Source organism: Sparus aurata, chromosome 10 (assembly GCF_900880675.1).
Source record: "Sparus aurata chromosome 10, fSpaAur1.1, whole genome shotgun sequence".
Lineage (NCBI taxonomy): Eukaryota > Metazoa > Chordata > Actinopteri > Spariformes > Sparidae > Sparus > Sparus aurata.
Genome location: NC_044196.1, coordinates 21,188,759 through 21,204,235, shown reverse-complemented (window position 1 = coordinate 21,204,235; position 15,477 = coordinate 21,188,759). Strand labels below are relative to the sequence as shown.

The 15,477-nt window shown below is 42.3% G+C and overlaps 2 protein-coding genes across 8 annotated transcripts; one reads left to right on the top strand and one right to left on the bottom strand.

Annotated features, from left to right (window-relative positions):
- The first annotated feature begins 2,372 nt into the window (after positions 1-2,372).
- sst5 (somatostatin 5) lies at positions 2,373-3,115 on the top strand. Its single transcript, XM_030431529.1, has 2 exons — positions 2,373-2,620; positions 2,721-3,115. Exons 1-2 carry the CDS (start codon positions 2,492-2,494, stop codon positions 2,907-2,909), a joined length of 318 nt encoding a protein of 105 aa, XP_030287389.1. The 5' UTR covers positions 2,373-2,491; the 3' UTR covers positions 2,910-3,115.
- A 1,058-nt stretch (positions 3,116-4,173) lies between these two features.
- On the bottom strand, positions 4,174-12,901 carry trip6 (thyroid hormone receptor interactor 6). Of its 7 annotated transcripts, none has more exons than XM_030431724.1 (11): positions 12,805-12,901; positions 12,268-12,315; positions 9,395-9,620; positions 8,790-8,893; positions 8,479-8,592; positions 7,772-8,353; positions 7,494-7,590; positions 7,217-7,386; positions 6,944-7,122; positions 6,721-6,841; positions 4,174-6,334 (listed from the first exon to the last, which is right to left on the bottom strand). In XM_030431724.1, exons 3-11 carry the CDS (start codon positions 9,609-9,611, stop codon positions 6,203-6,205), a joined length of 1,716 nt encoding a protein of 571 aa, XP_030287584.1. In that variant the 5' UTR covers positions 9,612-9,620; positions 12,268-12,315; positions 12,805-12,901; the 3' UTR covers positions 4,174-6,202. The 7 variants fall into 7 exon arrangements, with proteins under 7 accessions (XP_030287584.1, XP_030287591.1, XP_030287587.1 ...); XM_030431731.1 differs by having other exon boundaries at positions 7,494-7,587; XM_030431727.1 differs by having other exon boundaries at positions 12,280-12,315.
- Positions 12,902-15,477: the final 2,576 nt, after the last annotated feature.

The window sequence follows — 15,477 nt, the reverse complement described above, 5'->3', positions numbered from 1 at the left end:
CTACATTACGGAACACTAACGTCAGAAGATTGTCAGTGAATTTGACTTGGCAGAGAAATGTGCGGCTCAATTAGTCGGTTCAGATGGAAATAGAACTCTTTGAGTCACCAGCTTTAATTAATGGAGTGAAATAACGAAACTGACAGCAGCTTGATAATCCTATAGAGGTGCATGCAGATCAGCAGGAGGAATTGCATGTGCGTGTTAACTGTGAAGACGTTTCATTAACTGACAAACTGCCGACACACTGACACTATTTTATATGATGTAGCAGCAGGTGAGGGGGCGGCGGATGTTGTGTGATTCGCGTGATCGTCACGCTCTCGGACCCCTCCACTTTGTTTTCAGGGCAGCGTAGCTGGAAGTCTGCAGTCACGACACCCTCACCGCTCGGAAAATGTTACTGAAAGTCAAGTCATGTCATGATTAAAGACTGACTAATCAGACTCGCAGTCCTGTGGTGGGAAAAAGGTCAGAGGGTCTCAAACCGAGGATGCTCCTCAGGGGAAGATGTGAGGCTGAAATTCAAGTTTGAGCTGGATCAACTTGGAAGTGAGAAATAAACAGCAACAAAATGGAATGAGATGGGAAAACATAAAGTGCATTTTGTGACAGGGAGAAAATAAAGATAATGCTCATCAAGCAAGCACATCAGTCCAAATATGATGAAACCGTGATGGTCTTTAGCTCGAAGTCGATGTGGTGAGAAAGATGTTAACTTGTTTTTGTTTCTCTATTTCTGCCATGCTGGATCATGTAAAGGTGAAAAACATGCATGTCAAGTTCTTGATATTTTTATTTCAACAGAATTAACAGCCAATCTGACTTGATTTTCTAGCGAATTTCCCAGATTTTGGCTGATAAACCATTAAATACCAGGTGACAGGGATTTGTTTCCGGATCCCTAGTGCCGACATTACCCACAATGCAACCTGACCACTGGTAGCTACTCCGAGTTAGGCTAGCACAAAAATGCTGGGAACTGCATCACACCCGAGTTTTCCAGTACGAGTCCGAAAATCAAGATGGACGCCTCCAGAAATTGTTAGTTAGCTATTGCTAGCAATACTAGCGCATAACAGTACATTACGTGGTGTACAAATACAATAGCAACATGTTTACAGAAAGCTTTAGGACAGTACTCTATGTACAATTTATTAAATGTGACAAAAATAAGACAGAAATTCTAATAAACAGTATTTTATAAAGCTTACACTTGCTATCGATACACAGTGCAGCCATTTTGGTATTTGAGGTCAGGGTTCTTTCTGCTTTCCGAGCTAGAAATCTGATTTAGGGCGGCATTCGCTTAAAATTTCCCGCTTTAACCTTGAAAATTCACACTACCAAGTTCAGTTGGAGCGCAATGTCGGATATTCGGTTGTGTTGTGATAGTGGCAAAAATGCGGCCGCTAGCCTTCAGCAGAAATGAGAAGCAGACTACAGAGGGTCTGGTTAACTCGCTTCTATCTAACGCCAGTCACAACCGCAGGCTTTTCCATTTTACTAGTAGTCTTCAGCTCAAGCGTATGCTGCCAATCAATCAGACTCTCCCTGAAGCAACAAAAGGTCTATGTAGCTTTGTGCAGTAGAAAGTCCCCAAGACCTACAAAACAGGCTCTCATGTGTAAAATCAGCGAAGCAAGAAGTAAGTGGACCAAACCTCAGGTTGACAACCACTGAATTAAGTTAACTGGGTAGCTTGAACCCGCAACCTTCCGACTCTTTTGACTTCACGTTTTGAGTTGCTCAAAAGGCAAAGTGTCATTTTCAGACAAGATTGAAAGAGATAATACAAACGGAAACTGCAAGTTAATGTCCTCGGGTATGCTCAGACTACAAACACTGACGTCAAGTTATTTGTTTGCCGGTCTGACATTTAGATGTTCTTCATGTTGAGCTTCCTCTGACTCAAGGTGACGGCGGTGGGGTGTCAGACTGGTCAGCCACCTAATTAACATTTGAGTCACATTGTGTCATTAGCAACGCCGCGCAGCATGGAGGCCCCATGTTGAGTTCAGGACAACTGCAGGGCCGGTGCGGCTAATCACGACCGACACATGTGAGGTCCTGCGCTACCATGAAAACATTACACTTTATTGCTTTGCGTCTAATATTACACGTTTAATGTTGAGCGCTAGTCAACTCAAAGAGTCAGATCTTGGAGGTTTTTGGTCACGTCGCCGTGGCTGACGATGACCTTTTAGTCTGTCCAGTGACACAACCTCCGACACACACCTCCTTCTGTTTCTCACCCCTCCACCAATCACATCCGTTCTTCGGGCCCTGAGGATGAGGAGGATCTGAAGATGAAGATGAAGAAGCCTATTTATGAGCTCGCCACGTCCTACGCAAACAGTGATGCGCGACTGTTGACTGTGATTGGTCGGCAGTTTGTTTTATTTCGGAGCATCATCGTCAGATTTTTACAAAAGACACTCTCGGGTCAGTGTAAGAGTTGGATTCCTTGTGTTTGCCGTTCGAGGTGGAGATGCTTCGCCCTCAGGTGCAGGTACTTCTTGTGGCTTTGTTTTCCTCGGTGCTGCTGGTGCAGGTCAGCAGTGCTCCACGCAGAGACATGCTGACAGAAACACTGAGAGCAGACCTCGCTAACGACAAGGTGAGCTCCTGTTATATCTTATATTGCACTGATTTTAAAATGGCTGAAATGGGTATCTGAAGCGCATCCTTAGTTCCTTTCCTTCGCCGTCCTCCTTTAGGATCTCGCTCACTTGCTCTTGCTGAAATTTGTGTCTGAACTCATGAGAGGAGACGAGATGCTCCCCGAGCTGCAGGGCGAGGAGATGGGAGTCAGGGAGGAGGTGATGCGGCGACACCTCCCAGTCCCCCAAAGAGAGCGCAAGGCGGGCTGCCGCAACTTCTTCTGGAAAACGTTCACCTCGTGCTAACACAAGACGAGAGCTGTCCGAGATGTTTTTACCTGTACTTTTGAATAAATTCATCCACGACTGCTCAGTTTGTTTAAACTGGATCATTTTCTGATGGTGACAACTATGCAGTTGTTTTGGAAATTGTTAACAGTGATGATGATGTATGTTTTGAGACTGGTAGGGATGTACACACTTTGTAAATAAAATGATCTGATTTAAAAGAGTGTGTTTGGCAGCTGGTATCCCGATTTCTTTAGTCAAATCAATTTTTTTTTTATAGAGCCCAAAAATCACAATCACTTTGACTTAAATGGGCTCCACAGTCTGTACAGTGAACAACATCCTCTGTCTTTACACCCTCGATTCGAGTAAGGAAAACCTTGCCATGTTGATGGAAAAAAGAAAAACTTTTAACGGGGGTGTGGAGAAGATGGAAGAAACCCCAGGAAGAGCCACAGAGGAGGGACCTCTCTCCCAGGACGGACAGACATGCAATAGATGTTGCACGTCCAGAAAAGAACAACAAAATCACAGTTTACAAGTTGCGAAGACAGAATATTTCTCCCTTATCGTGCGTCTTAAATGGGTTTCACACTTATAGGACAACGATTTAACCAAGAATCATCAACATTTAAGCAGGAGGGTCCAAGATATCTTGACCTTTTGTCTTAAATATGGTAAGGCATCACAACATTGGATCCTACATTTCCCATAATGCAACACAGTTGCATATTTTATTGGGACTCTCCCTGCCCCATGGACACAAAAGTCTTTAAACCTCACACCCCAAGTTGCAACACAGACTTTTTGCTGAATATGAATAGCCTTTTAACTCGAGCTGATATGAGCCTGGTGACATCACTATAATGTTATAAGGGTGTTATGTTAGAGCATTGGAAAAGCTAACTTTGATGCTAACTTGTTGGTGAAGCTCATAGTGATGTCTCCCTGATAAGCCATCATTGATTCTTAGCCTGTTGGAGAAGCTAACACTGACATTAGCCTGTTGGAGAAGCTAACACTGACATTAGCCTGTTGGAGAAGCTAATACTGACATTAGCCTGTTGGAGAAGCTAATACTGATGTTAGCCTGTTAGCTTTAAAAGTATATTTTCTTGACCATTACAGCGAGCTAGCTAGCCAGTGATGTGAAGTTAGACAGCCTATGTCATGGATACAGTCAGTAGTCTCATGTACATTGTAATGGCTTATAATCTGAACCCGAGTACCCCTTTACGTTCTGAACATGCTATGTTTGTGTATAAATTGACAAAAACACTTGTTTGGACTCGTTGACATTTTAATAATTATGTTACTACCACCTGTATTTGGAGAAAATCCACTCATGTATTCACATGCTCCATTAACGTAACAAAACTGCCATTTCTACTTGAACAACTTGTTCACTTGTGACAAAACGGCCTACTTCTCAGGCAGCAGACAGAAGTCTGCCGCAGTACCACAGGCTTTGATCTACAAGCTTCATTTCACAGCATTTCAAACTGAACACAGTTAGGAGGATAAATGGATGACTGAGTAACTGAAACAAAATGATGTGATCCAAAATTTATGACACAAGAGATGGCATGAGTCAGGATTTTAAAAATGACACATCTGCGCTATATGAAATGGTAATGGTGATGATAAAAAGCAGATTAATGCTAACACATTATATATATGTACACACACTCACATCATGATAAATTAACAAGAGATGAACCGTTTGAGCATGATCAAGTTCCGTCACAACAAAAAGCAGAATTCACAGACAAACCCAGTTTCTAAAAAAATGGATTAGTATGAAACTGAGTGACATCCTTGAGGTAAGGCTTTCAAATTTCTAGCCCTTTAACTTACACATTTCCAAAAAAAAAAAAAAAAAGGCAGGACGGAAAGACAAGAGGTTAAACACAATCATAACAAATACTGTAGCTCCAAAGTCTCAGATGATGACAACTTGGCCCACGAGAGTGCAAAAATCAAGTGAAGAGTTGTACTGTGAAATCTGTTGGTTTTTTTTTTTTTTTTTTTAAATGGTGAAAATCACATTAAAATCCACTTTTATATAATTAACGTGAAGAATAAACAGTGTGTGAAAGAATGTGTTCACTTCTAAATTGAGTATCATTTTAGTTTCCTTACTCCCAAAATGGCACGTGTACAAACACTTCACATGGGGCTCAAGCTTCACACATTAGGATGTTTTTTTTAAGCTGCATTAGTAACCAACACCCTGTTTTCCTTAGACAGAAGAAAGCATTTGACTTCATTGCACCATCACCTTCAACGTAACAGTCAAGTATCAACCGACAACACATGTTAAAACAAAAAAGGAAAGCAAGATTGTATTTTTCCGTAGACATTCAAAAACGTTATTTTGGATGATTACATAATGGCAAAAAAATCCTGTTATGAGCTAAAAGAACATGGATGTCTGAGCGACGTATAGACGAGAGATTTGTTCTAGCAAATATTGTGCTAGCGTTTAATAAAAAGCTATAGGAAAGGAAAAAAAAAAAAACGTCTGGGTTGTAAAGTTAACTACACATTCCTGTCGTCTACATTTCTCTCGCTATGAGGCTACTACTCTGCAAAGATTCACCGCACTAAAGGCTACATGCTTTCCCAAAAACAGTTGGCAACGGTTTCATTGTTGAACCGAACCAGCCCGTTATGTACAGTCACAGTTGTTTCATTATGTGCTTTTAATATGCTTGATTTGAGGCAGTTCTGCACTTTGATGTGTAGTGTTTTACAAATGTACAGGTCCCAGCATTTAGACGGACTTAAACAAGCCGTCACCCTAATTATCATTTATGCCACTTCTCTGCGAAAAAAACACCAACGCCCACTTCTCAGGTCCAAATCTATGATATCCTTCCATACGTTCATTGTCTTTGACAGTGATAATAATAATGTGCAAGCTAATTGTTGAGCAGTACCTGTGTGAATAAATGGTAAGTGGAGCCCAAGCTGCCTGCAGGTCAGGCCACTGTTGATCACTGAGCTAAACATGTGTACCAAAAAAGAAGGAAAATGTAGTAGGACTTCTGGATGAAAGGAGGTGGTTGCTTCATCAAAGTAACAGAAAAAAAAATGAAATTGCTGCTTGATACCACCAGAGGGACCCATAGCAAAGTTTATGAGAACTCAGAGCAAGCAAGTGGGGGGGAAAAAAAAAAATAGGAAAAAGTAACTCTGAACAAAGCTGGAGCGTTTCTTGTCTGTGCTATCGTTAATGTGTAACTGTTCATGGATTTGCGAGAGCGGGAGGGGCTTTAAAAAAAAATGGCACAGTCGCAACGGGTCTGTCAGCAGTCGGTGGAGATTTTGGCCGAGAGGTCCTGGATGCGGCGAGCGCTGCAGCCCTTGCACAAGATGTGGCCGTCCAGCGGGTAACAGCCTCGACCCTCGCCTTCCGAGGACAGCAGGAGGCCACATTCCTGACGGACAGAGACACTTCAGTCAGTTCATGTACGAGTGTTACGAATCCAGCAGATCTGTGGCACTTTAAACAGCTTTAATTTGTATTATAATAAATGATAATTAAAAGCAATTTCATCCTACGTGTTTCAGGCGAGTTCAGGATTTTTGCATACACTTTTCATAATTTACTCTATGTAGACTAAACGGCTTAAAGAGCTACAAATATACAATAATCACGGTCATAATTAATTCATAAAGTTCATAAAGAGTACAACTGAACGTGTGCTCCAACAAATAACACCTGCACTCAGTTAACAGTCTCAAACATATCATAGGTCCTGTTGTTTCTAGTATTTAGTGTTATATAATCCTGTCTAATTCAACGGCAGAACAGCTGACTCACCTCACAGACGTAACAGTTAACATGGAAGCTGCGGTCCAGAGCTACTATCCTGACGGTCTCCTCCTGGCCCTGATCGGGCATGATGGGCTCGCCACAAACTGAACAGCGAGGCGCATACTTCCTGTCGGGGGGAACAAGCATCAGAAGTTACAGTTAGTGGACAGAAAGTTATGGGAGTAATGAATAAACAACCATGTAATAATGTTGAGCATGTTGTCCATACCTGTGAAAGTCATCTATGCAGTGTATCTGAGAGGTTGCGTCCACGGTGAAGGGAACCCCGTCCAAGCAGCAGTTACACACCACGCATGTGAAGCAGCGAGGGTGGTAGGCCTTCCCCATGGCCCGCAAGATACGGTCCAGGATTGGCTTGGAGCACTTTGAACAGCGCTCTAATGTACTCTGACACGAAAAGACAAGAAGTTACAGCATACACAGCATCCAAACTTCAACGGGAAAACTGAGATGTTTGTCAAACCGTTGCTCCTGTACGTACAATGTAACAGCTCTCGCAGTAACTCTTCTTGTCGAGGGCGTAGAACGGTTGCCCTCGGAGGCGGGCGTGGCAGGTGATGCACGTGAAACACTCCACGTGGAACACCTGCTCCATGGCGATACAGCCGCTGCCGTCACCGACCACGTTGTCGCCACATCGTGCACAGCGACCTGCAAGTGGAAATGTTACATATCTTAGTTTGTTTACCTTTAAATGCCAGACTGCAGGTTTTTGTGGCGTCATCACAAGTCATTAGTTTGATGAGAAGCGACTGTACCAAAATAGTCCTCAGAAGGGGGGTGGTTCATGTCATACACCAACTTCTTGGTGAGTCGCTCCAACTCTTCCTCGGGCCTGGACGCTGCTATCCCCTGCTGTAGGGGAGAAAAAAAAGAGACACATGAATCACACGTGAAAATGGAAAACGACCAGAATTGATCCCTTTCATGACCAGTTAGTTTCATATTTATGACATTTAGGGGCAAGGGCTTGTTTATATGTTCCAACTCACATTTATTTCTTAATCAATGTACAGATGTAGATATGTGTCCCCACCTTGCTGGACTGATAAGCAGGACTCTGTGCAGGCCCCGACCCGGTTTGGTTATTCTCCATCCCTCTCTTGGACAGCTGAACCTGGTTAACTCTCCCTCCGGATCCGGAGCCGCTCCCCTTGTACCCCATCTCAGAGTGCATCTCCTGAGCTTGATGTGGAGGGTACCAGCCCTGCGGATTTGTCTGAGGCTGGGGAGGGGGGCGCGACATGTGCTGGCGAGGAGGGGGCGGGGTGTACGCCTGTTCTGCCTGTCGCCCGGTCTGAGAGTAGGTGACGGGCTGTGCCGTCTTGACCTGGACGCTGAACCTGGGCCCGGTGGGAGTCGAGGCCGTGGTGTAAGAGGCCGGGACGGGCTGAGGGTAGGGCTTAGGGTTGGAGGAGGGGTAGTAGTCCTGCTGGTGGGAGGTGGAGTACTGAGGTGACTGGTGCTCACTGGGGTACGGGGGCACAGGGTGGTATTGGCTCTGGGGATGAGGGGGGTAGCCCATGGATGGCCGACCCTGAGGAGAGGCTTGGCTCTGGTGTGCAGGTTTGTAATGATCCCCTGAGAGGTATTTGTTGTAAGGCACATTGTCGTACAGCTGAGGGGAAATAGAAAGTTCACAAAATTGAGGACTGATTGGCAAATGTTCAAGTCAACTTTGTTCATAATGTAATTTCCCAAAAAAGTACTTCCATCTCGTTTAATTACAGAGTATTGTCTTACTTGTGTGCTGGCGTCCTGTGGGTGGCTGTCCAGATCGGCAAGCATACTGGTGAGGGAGTCAATTTCGGCATCAATTTTGGAGTGATAGCTCGCCGGCTTTTCAGGACCACGGTGCTATCAGCAGAACAGCATGAGAGACAATATTGTATTTAATCGAAACATCCCAAGATTTAAACTCGTTGACACCGTTATCTCTTTTACTCATTGTAAAAACTATCAATCTTACAAAGCACTTTTGTCAAATATCTAATCAAAATCTGTCATTACTGACTGTTATTATTTTGGTACTATGTTGCAGAGGATGCACCCACCATCAGCTCGTAGCTGTCCATGTGAGGGCTCCAGTTGCGGTCTTCATTGGGACCACGGGGAGGGGAGTAATAGTGATCACTAGACGAGTGATGCACAGGCCCACCTTTAGGGTCGAGAACAGATATCAAAAACAAAATCTCTGTCTTCTATCTCTTTGAAATGGACTAAATTCTTAAATAAAACAAAGCATACAAGCCATTTCAGAGGATAGCTCTTTGTATAAAGCACATGAAGTCAAACTGGTGTGAATGTCTGGCTGTTGTGGTGTAGATACAAACTGACAGTACGCACTTAAAAATGTAAGGATTTCATTGTTTACGTTGATTGTTTTTGTCACGTATTCAGTGCTCATCAATAAGCACACAGTAATAAGGAACCTCAAGTGGGGGACATTTTATTCCAGACAGTGGAGGAGTCATAGTCTTTTTGTTTGTTTTCGATGTAATGTGCATGTTTATTAAAATAAAACAGAAATCTTTATATTGACATTGAACCACAATAAAGTCAGTAAAATGATGCATCAGTGTATTTATTAGAACGTGATTAGTTTAAGTACACCTAAAAGGTGCAGTTTAATTTGAAATGACACCGACGGTCTTCTTACCTGTGGGTCCAGTAGCCATGTATCTGTTGGCCATCCCTCCTCCCCCTCCTCCTCCTCCTCCGTTCTGGTCATAGGGGCCATATTTTGGCCGGAAGTCGGACATCCCCTTCTTGTTTGGGGCTCGGTAGATCGCTGACCCGGCAGAGTGGGACATCTGGGGGACGGCACGCTCTGGGCTGTCCAGAGTTCTCGGTGGAAGCCAGGTGGGACCGGACATGGCAAGCTTCTGAGATCAAAAAGAGAAAAGGAAAATACATGACTCCGGCATGATGTTTTTTTTTTTTTTTTTGCATCCTGAATGCAAATCAGTGCCGCACAATATTGACTTCGTTCACCCCAATATCAGATCCGTCAGTATGCGGATTATTGAATTATGAAATGTTGCTTTTAGCCATAATTTGCATGAGCACAGATGTGTGTGTTGTTTGTATTTTATGTAATAGGTAACCAATGGAAACTAGTGGATGCTTGAGACTTTGTTTCCTATGGCAACAGGGACACACACACATCGGACAATAGGCTTCTAGTTGAGGAGCAGGAAGAGAGCAGCCATTCTGAGTGGCTCGGGGATTTCCAGCACATTGCCCTGAAACGTGTGTGTGTGTTTGTGCACTTCGACACCAACCCTCGTGCAGAAACCTCTCCGGCACACAGACTCGTACACAGATACACAAACAGGTGCAAATCTGTGGTTATCTGCCACAATGGTTATTGTCTTTGGGTGTTTACACACTGGTATCATTGATTTCCAAATGAAGCAGGGACAAAAACAGGGCAGGAAATGTTGTGTAATGATATGTGTCCGTATACACGTGAACACCTGGCTCATAACAATATATTATGTATTCTCAGCGGGCTAAATAACAACACTGCTGCAGCACACAGCTGAGCCGACAAAGTGCTGACTCGCACCTGAGGACGTTCATTTAGATACAGATCTTTAAGGAAAAATATATTAAAAAAACAATGATACGACACCGATGTCAAACTTTTAAAATAATAAGTCAAAGGAACGCCCACTTTGTGCTAATCACGGACTTCCTCCTTATTGTATCCTCCTGGGTAGGGCAGTCACAACAACACATTTCCACTACATAATTATTGTGGTCCTAAGTATTCCGGATTACGTTTTCTATGGAAAATATGACAAAAATGAAATGATGGAACGTCAAATGCATATTTAACTTTGTTGTGTGTTTTCTCTCCTTTTCAGCAAATGAACTACACCGATAATAGAATGGGTGTAGGTACAAAAAGAAAAAAGTACAGTTACACACAATTAATTTTTCTTTTTGTGGTGTTTGACAACCAGCGTTGAGGTGCATTACTGCTAACTGCAATGGCAAAGCAAGAACATAAAGGCATAGATGTGACTTAAGGGGCTCTAAATTCTTTACAGAATTTTATAATTTGTGTATAACTGACACCGTGTCAATATCAGGATCATCATCAATAGCGCGACACCTTACTGTAACATGTACGCAACTGGTAGATCAAACATTTTTACTGATTTTTTTATGCTTTTTTTTTCTCCATCTGCTCTTTTTCTATGATTGTCTACAGTTATGTTATGTCTCTTTCTTCTATAGATCAATCTGAATAAAAATTTGTCTCCATTACGCTCTTAATGATCATCAATGGGTCTCAAAATAAAACAAATTAAAAAATACACACCGACATATCGCAAAGAAATTCATACAAAGTGGTGCAAATTACATAACAAGGAAAGCATACTTTACATGGCTCAGGGTTTCATTTTGGAATAATCACTTACAAATATCGCTCTTAAAATAATAGCTGGATCCCAATTTCTCAGACTCTGCAGACGAAGGAAGCGAGCTTAAGCGTGTACTGTTATAACCTTTTTGGAACCACAGTGCCTGAATGGATTTAAGCACAGGGTCGTGGCCAAAGCAAATCTGTATTGTCAGAGTGGAGAAATTAATAGCCCACTCAGACTGATTGTATATGGGTTGTGTGGCTGTCATAAATCCTTGTTGGTAAGAGGATTACATTGATGGATGAGAGGATGATGTAGACACGCAGGAAAACACAATTCCTGAACATGGCTTTGGGTTTCTTTGTGTTTTTTATTTTTTTATCATTTCCATGCATGTGGCTGTTATAGTTACACAGAAGTATGAGCGATGGATTTGACTGATATTGCAGTGACCACGTGGAGGAAAAGTGTGACCATCGCCACCACACAATCGCCCCGATTTAAGCCCCCTGTCTGAATCCGGATGAGCACACACACTCAAATCCGCGGATGGCTGGGCCGGGAAGTTAATCTCACCGGTTTCATCACTCTTCGTTTTTAAAGCCAATGTATCCTCCGTGATTTCAAACACAAACTCGGACATGCGTGCAATGATTAGCCGGACAGGAGCTCTGCCTGAACGCTGGGGAGGCGTAGCAGCTCTGGGAATGTCAAAGTTGGTGACAGTTACAAGAGTGAAGCACACGGGAATACACGAAAACGACTTCCGGTATCTTAACAATTCAGAATAAAACATCTCTACGTTAAGCGTTTCAGCCACACAGAGAAATGGTTCCATATAAAGACACTGTGGCTGATTTAACTAGTAGAACATGCTAACGTATTCACCCCTGTCCAATTTTCTCAGTTTAACGCACTGCTCTTGTTCTCATGAAACAATTACGGTAGTTTCAGTCTTTTATTTTGAAGGCAAGAGGATGTGGCTAGCTTAACATGTTTGACACAATGCAGCCCAATTTAGCATCTGTGCTATCTCAAACAAACGAAATAAAAGAAACACAGCATGTTAAAACGGTAAGTCAGTAACGGGTGAAACGGTAGAAGGATTTAAATAAAATTCACCTCTAATGAACATTTAATTAGCATTTCCTACCTTTGACAGTACCTTTTACAGTGACTCTCCTCTTCGCTTCAGTCTCATCTACAAAACAAGAACAACGTAAAAATTGGTCAAACAAACACAGAGCCAGTGAATTAGAGACACATTAGCGACACTTCCTTGTTTTTGACGCTGACATTAGTTCCGCACAGCAACATTAACGTCTCTAAACCTATGAATAGAGAGACTTACTGCACAGCTGCTCGTCCAAATTTGTCCATTGTGCGTCACATGAGTAAAACATACCACTTAAGAGATAAAACAGCCCGTAATGAGGGATAATTAGCAATACTTAACTTTAATAACAGGCTTGTTTACTTGTTTGCTAGCCTGTTCTGAACTCGAGCAGAGCTCGTGCCTTGCCTCCAGGCTAACTTCCAACACAACCGAGGAGGAAACAATGAAATACCCCGACACCTACCGCCTGGAAAGAGCCCAACAAACACGACCTACGCCTCCATGTTAATGTTCACAGCTCAGTGAAAGTTGTCCCTCAATAACTTTCTTTTAGATTTGGCGTCGTTAACCTACTTTGTGACGGATCCCGAGGCCTTTAGCAGCAGCAGCAGCTCCTCACTGCATTCCCGATGTGTGACGTAGCTGTGGCTGCCCTGTGTGTGTGTGTGTGTGTGTGTGTGTGTGTGTGGTGAGAGGTGGGGGGTCTGTGACACACACAGACCTACTGTATGTCTGGAAATTAAAATTCACTTCCTACTAAGTTTTTTTATATAGGAAAATTAAATCCTCGTGATAATTATAAGTGCATTTTAAGCTTTTTGGGCAGAATGTCAATTGTTTTAGGAAATCCCAGCTTCAAACTTCAATGTTTGAAAAATATTTCCCATTCCAAATAATAAACTAAAACCAAATAAAGCTAGCTAGGAGAGAGATGAAATATAATTATCTCCCAGATCGCGGTATAAGAAATGAAAAGACCTTAGAAACAGCACAAATAAAAAACACCAAAAAAAATATTGAAATAAAAAATACACAGTGTGATAAATGAAAATTCAAAGTAAATATATAGGAAAATGCTTTATCATCTGATTGTGTTTTCCCACGTAATTTGCACTTACATAAATGCAATTTTCATTTTAACTGACACCAAAAATGTCATGTAACTCACACTTTAACTCCTCAAATGAGTTGCCATAAGAATAGAAATATATTCAAGATATTGACAAGGTTAGAAATAATCATGTTTACTAAAAATTATAATTGTATCCTTCAGTCTTTTGTCAAAGAAACCTCCATTTGCGGCAAGTACAGCCTTGTAGCACCTAGTCAATTTGTTGAAGTAATCTGAGAAAGATTAAAAAAATGTTCTAGCAATTTTGAGACTATAATCAAACCCACACATACTGATGCTGCAGATGGAAAATCCAATTTTATCGCTTCTATAATCGACACAACAGTTTTCAGCTGTGCTTATATAACACAACAGGGGTTTTGTAATGATAAATTAACTGTATCTAATCAATGTGACATTGGAAAACAAGAGTTTTGGTTGCTGAAAATGGTCCCCTGTACTCCTACGTACCTATTCCATTAAAAATCAGCCATTTCCATGTTCCAAGCAACGATTTACCGCATTAATGATGTCTAGATTGTATTTCTGATCCGTTTACTGTCATTTTAATTGAACGAAATGTGCTTCTCTTTCAAATATAAGAGCATTTCAAAGGGATCCCACACTTTTGAGCAGTTGTGAATATACATTTAAATGAAATGAAGTCAAACTAGAAAATAAAGATGTGTAACATACAAAGGTAAATAAGTGCGGTTATATACTTTTTCAACTGTATCCATTTTAAATTTGGGGGAAAATGCTATCAAAACAAACATTAAAAACACTAATGATGTTCATCTCAAATAAATGGGGATAATTGACTATTTTTATGGATTTTTATTTAGCATTAACTAACTTCTGTCAAAGTTTGATTTATCTTTACTCTAGTGATATTCAAGTTTGTTTGTTTTTTAGGGCATAACAGCTTCCCCGTGCTCACACAGATTTTGGTCTCAATTGGGATGTTCTTTTTTTTCTCTTTTAACTCGGTTGTTTACCACCACTGAATATAAAGGTCAAGCTCTTCATTTATTTTTTTGTGGTTCATGAGATTCGGGTCAACTGTCCCTGTCCTTGCTACCACCCCAGACCCTCTTTCTTCTTCTTCTTCCTCCAGCTCCACCCAGCAACGTGTTGGAGGCCCGCTGCATTCCCCAAGGCATTTCTTCAAAGCCAGCGTTTCATAACTTCATTATCTGTTTTTTGATTTCTCAGTCCGACTGTGCCAATAAGTGGACAAACAACCAAAGCTGCTCCCTGGGATATCCCCGCTTCCTCCTCCTCCTCCTCCTCCTCCTGCTCCTGCTCCTCCTTCCAGTAGCTCTGAGCTTGTTTGCCCATATATGTCCAGAGAGCTCGGCAGTCGCAGGAAGAGGCCGTTTGAGCAGATCTGTTATTGTTGCACGAGCCATCAACACTTTGGCACCGACTGGGGGATTTGAAGTCAAAGCATGGCTCCAGCCCATACATTATCAGGCAAACAATGTAGTTCTGTCCAGGCAACCAGGAAACCACATAACAAGGGGGAATCCCCGCTTTTGTTCCATTTGAACCAATGCTGACAATTTTATTTGCTCGTGAAAATTCACAAAACTGTGTTTGTGTTTGTGAAACTGTTATAGCTCATGCAAGAATGGCAGAAGGTTCATCGGAGTCTTTAATTGGACACTCAATGGTACCAGCTCTGCATTTTATCAAGAATGGGGTCGCTGGGTGGCTGACGGGCACTGACAGACGGGGTAAGAAGCAGGAAGTCACCGTGAGCGTTGCCAAGCTCTGCCAACGGGATGGACTCAATGGCTTCCGGCCATTGGTGAACCTGTTTAGTAATGTTCTCACTTTTCCTCAACCGCCCCCTCCCCTCATCCGTTCCTCTCACAATGCCTGGAAGTAGCCGAGACCTACATCTCCCTCTCTGTTTTCTTAATCGTTGTTTTCCTTTATGTTTTTTTTTTCTTCTCTCCTACAAAGCACACAATTGATCCGACCTCCAACCAAACAAATAAAAGCACAAGGACACGCACACGAGCTCTACACCCCGAGCAAACACTTTACTTCCGATTGACATTTTCAAAGGATCTGTATCCAAACATGGTCATGTTGTCGGATTTCTTATTTCATGTTTTGACGCATTC

Bases quoted from the DNA above. Each gene is read 5' to 3' on its own strand.
- sst5 (XM_030431529.1), top strand. From the start codon at position 2,492: ATGCTTCGCCCTCAGGTGCAGGTACTTCTTGTGGCTTTGTTTTCCTCG. The intron at 2,621-2,720 runs GTGAGCTCCTGT...GTCCTCCTTTAG, and splicing joins CAGACCTCGCTAACGACAAG to GATCTCGCTCACTTGCTCTT.
- trip6 (XM_030431724.1), bottom strand. From the start codon at position 9,611: ATGTCCGGTCCCACCTGGCTTCCACCGAGAACTCTGGACAGCCCAGAG. The intron at 7,123-7,216 runs GTACGTACAGGA...TTTTCGTGTCAG, and splicing joins ACTGCGAGAGCTGTTACATT to AGTACATTAGAGCGCTGTTC. The intron at 6,335-6,720 runs GTGAGTCAGCTG...TCTGTCCGTCAG, and splicing joins TTAACTGTTACGTCTGTGAG to GAATGTGGCCTCCTGCTGTC.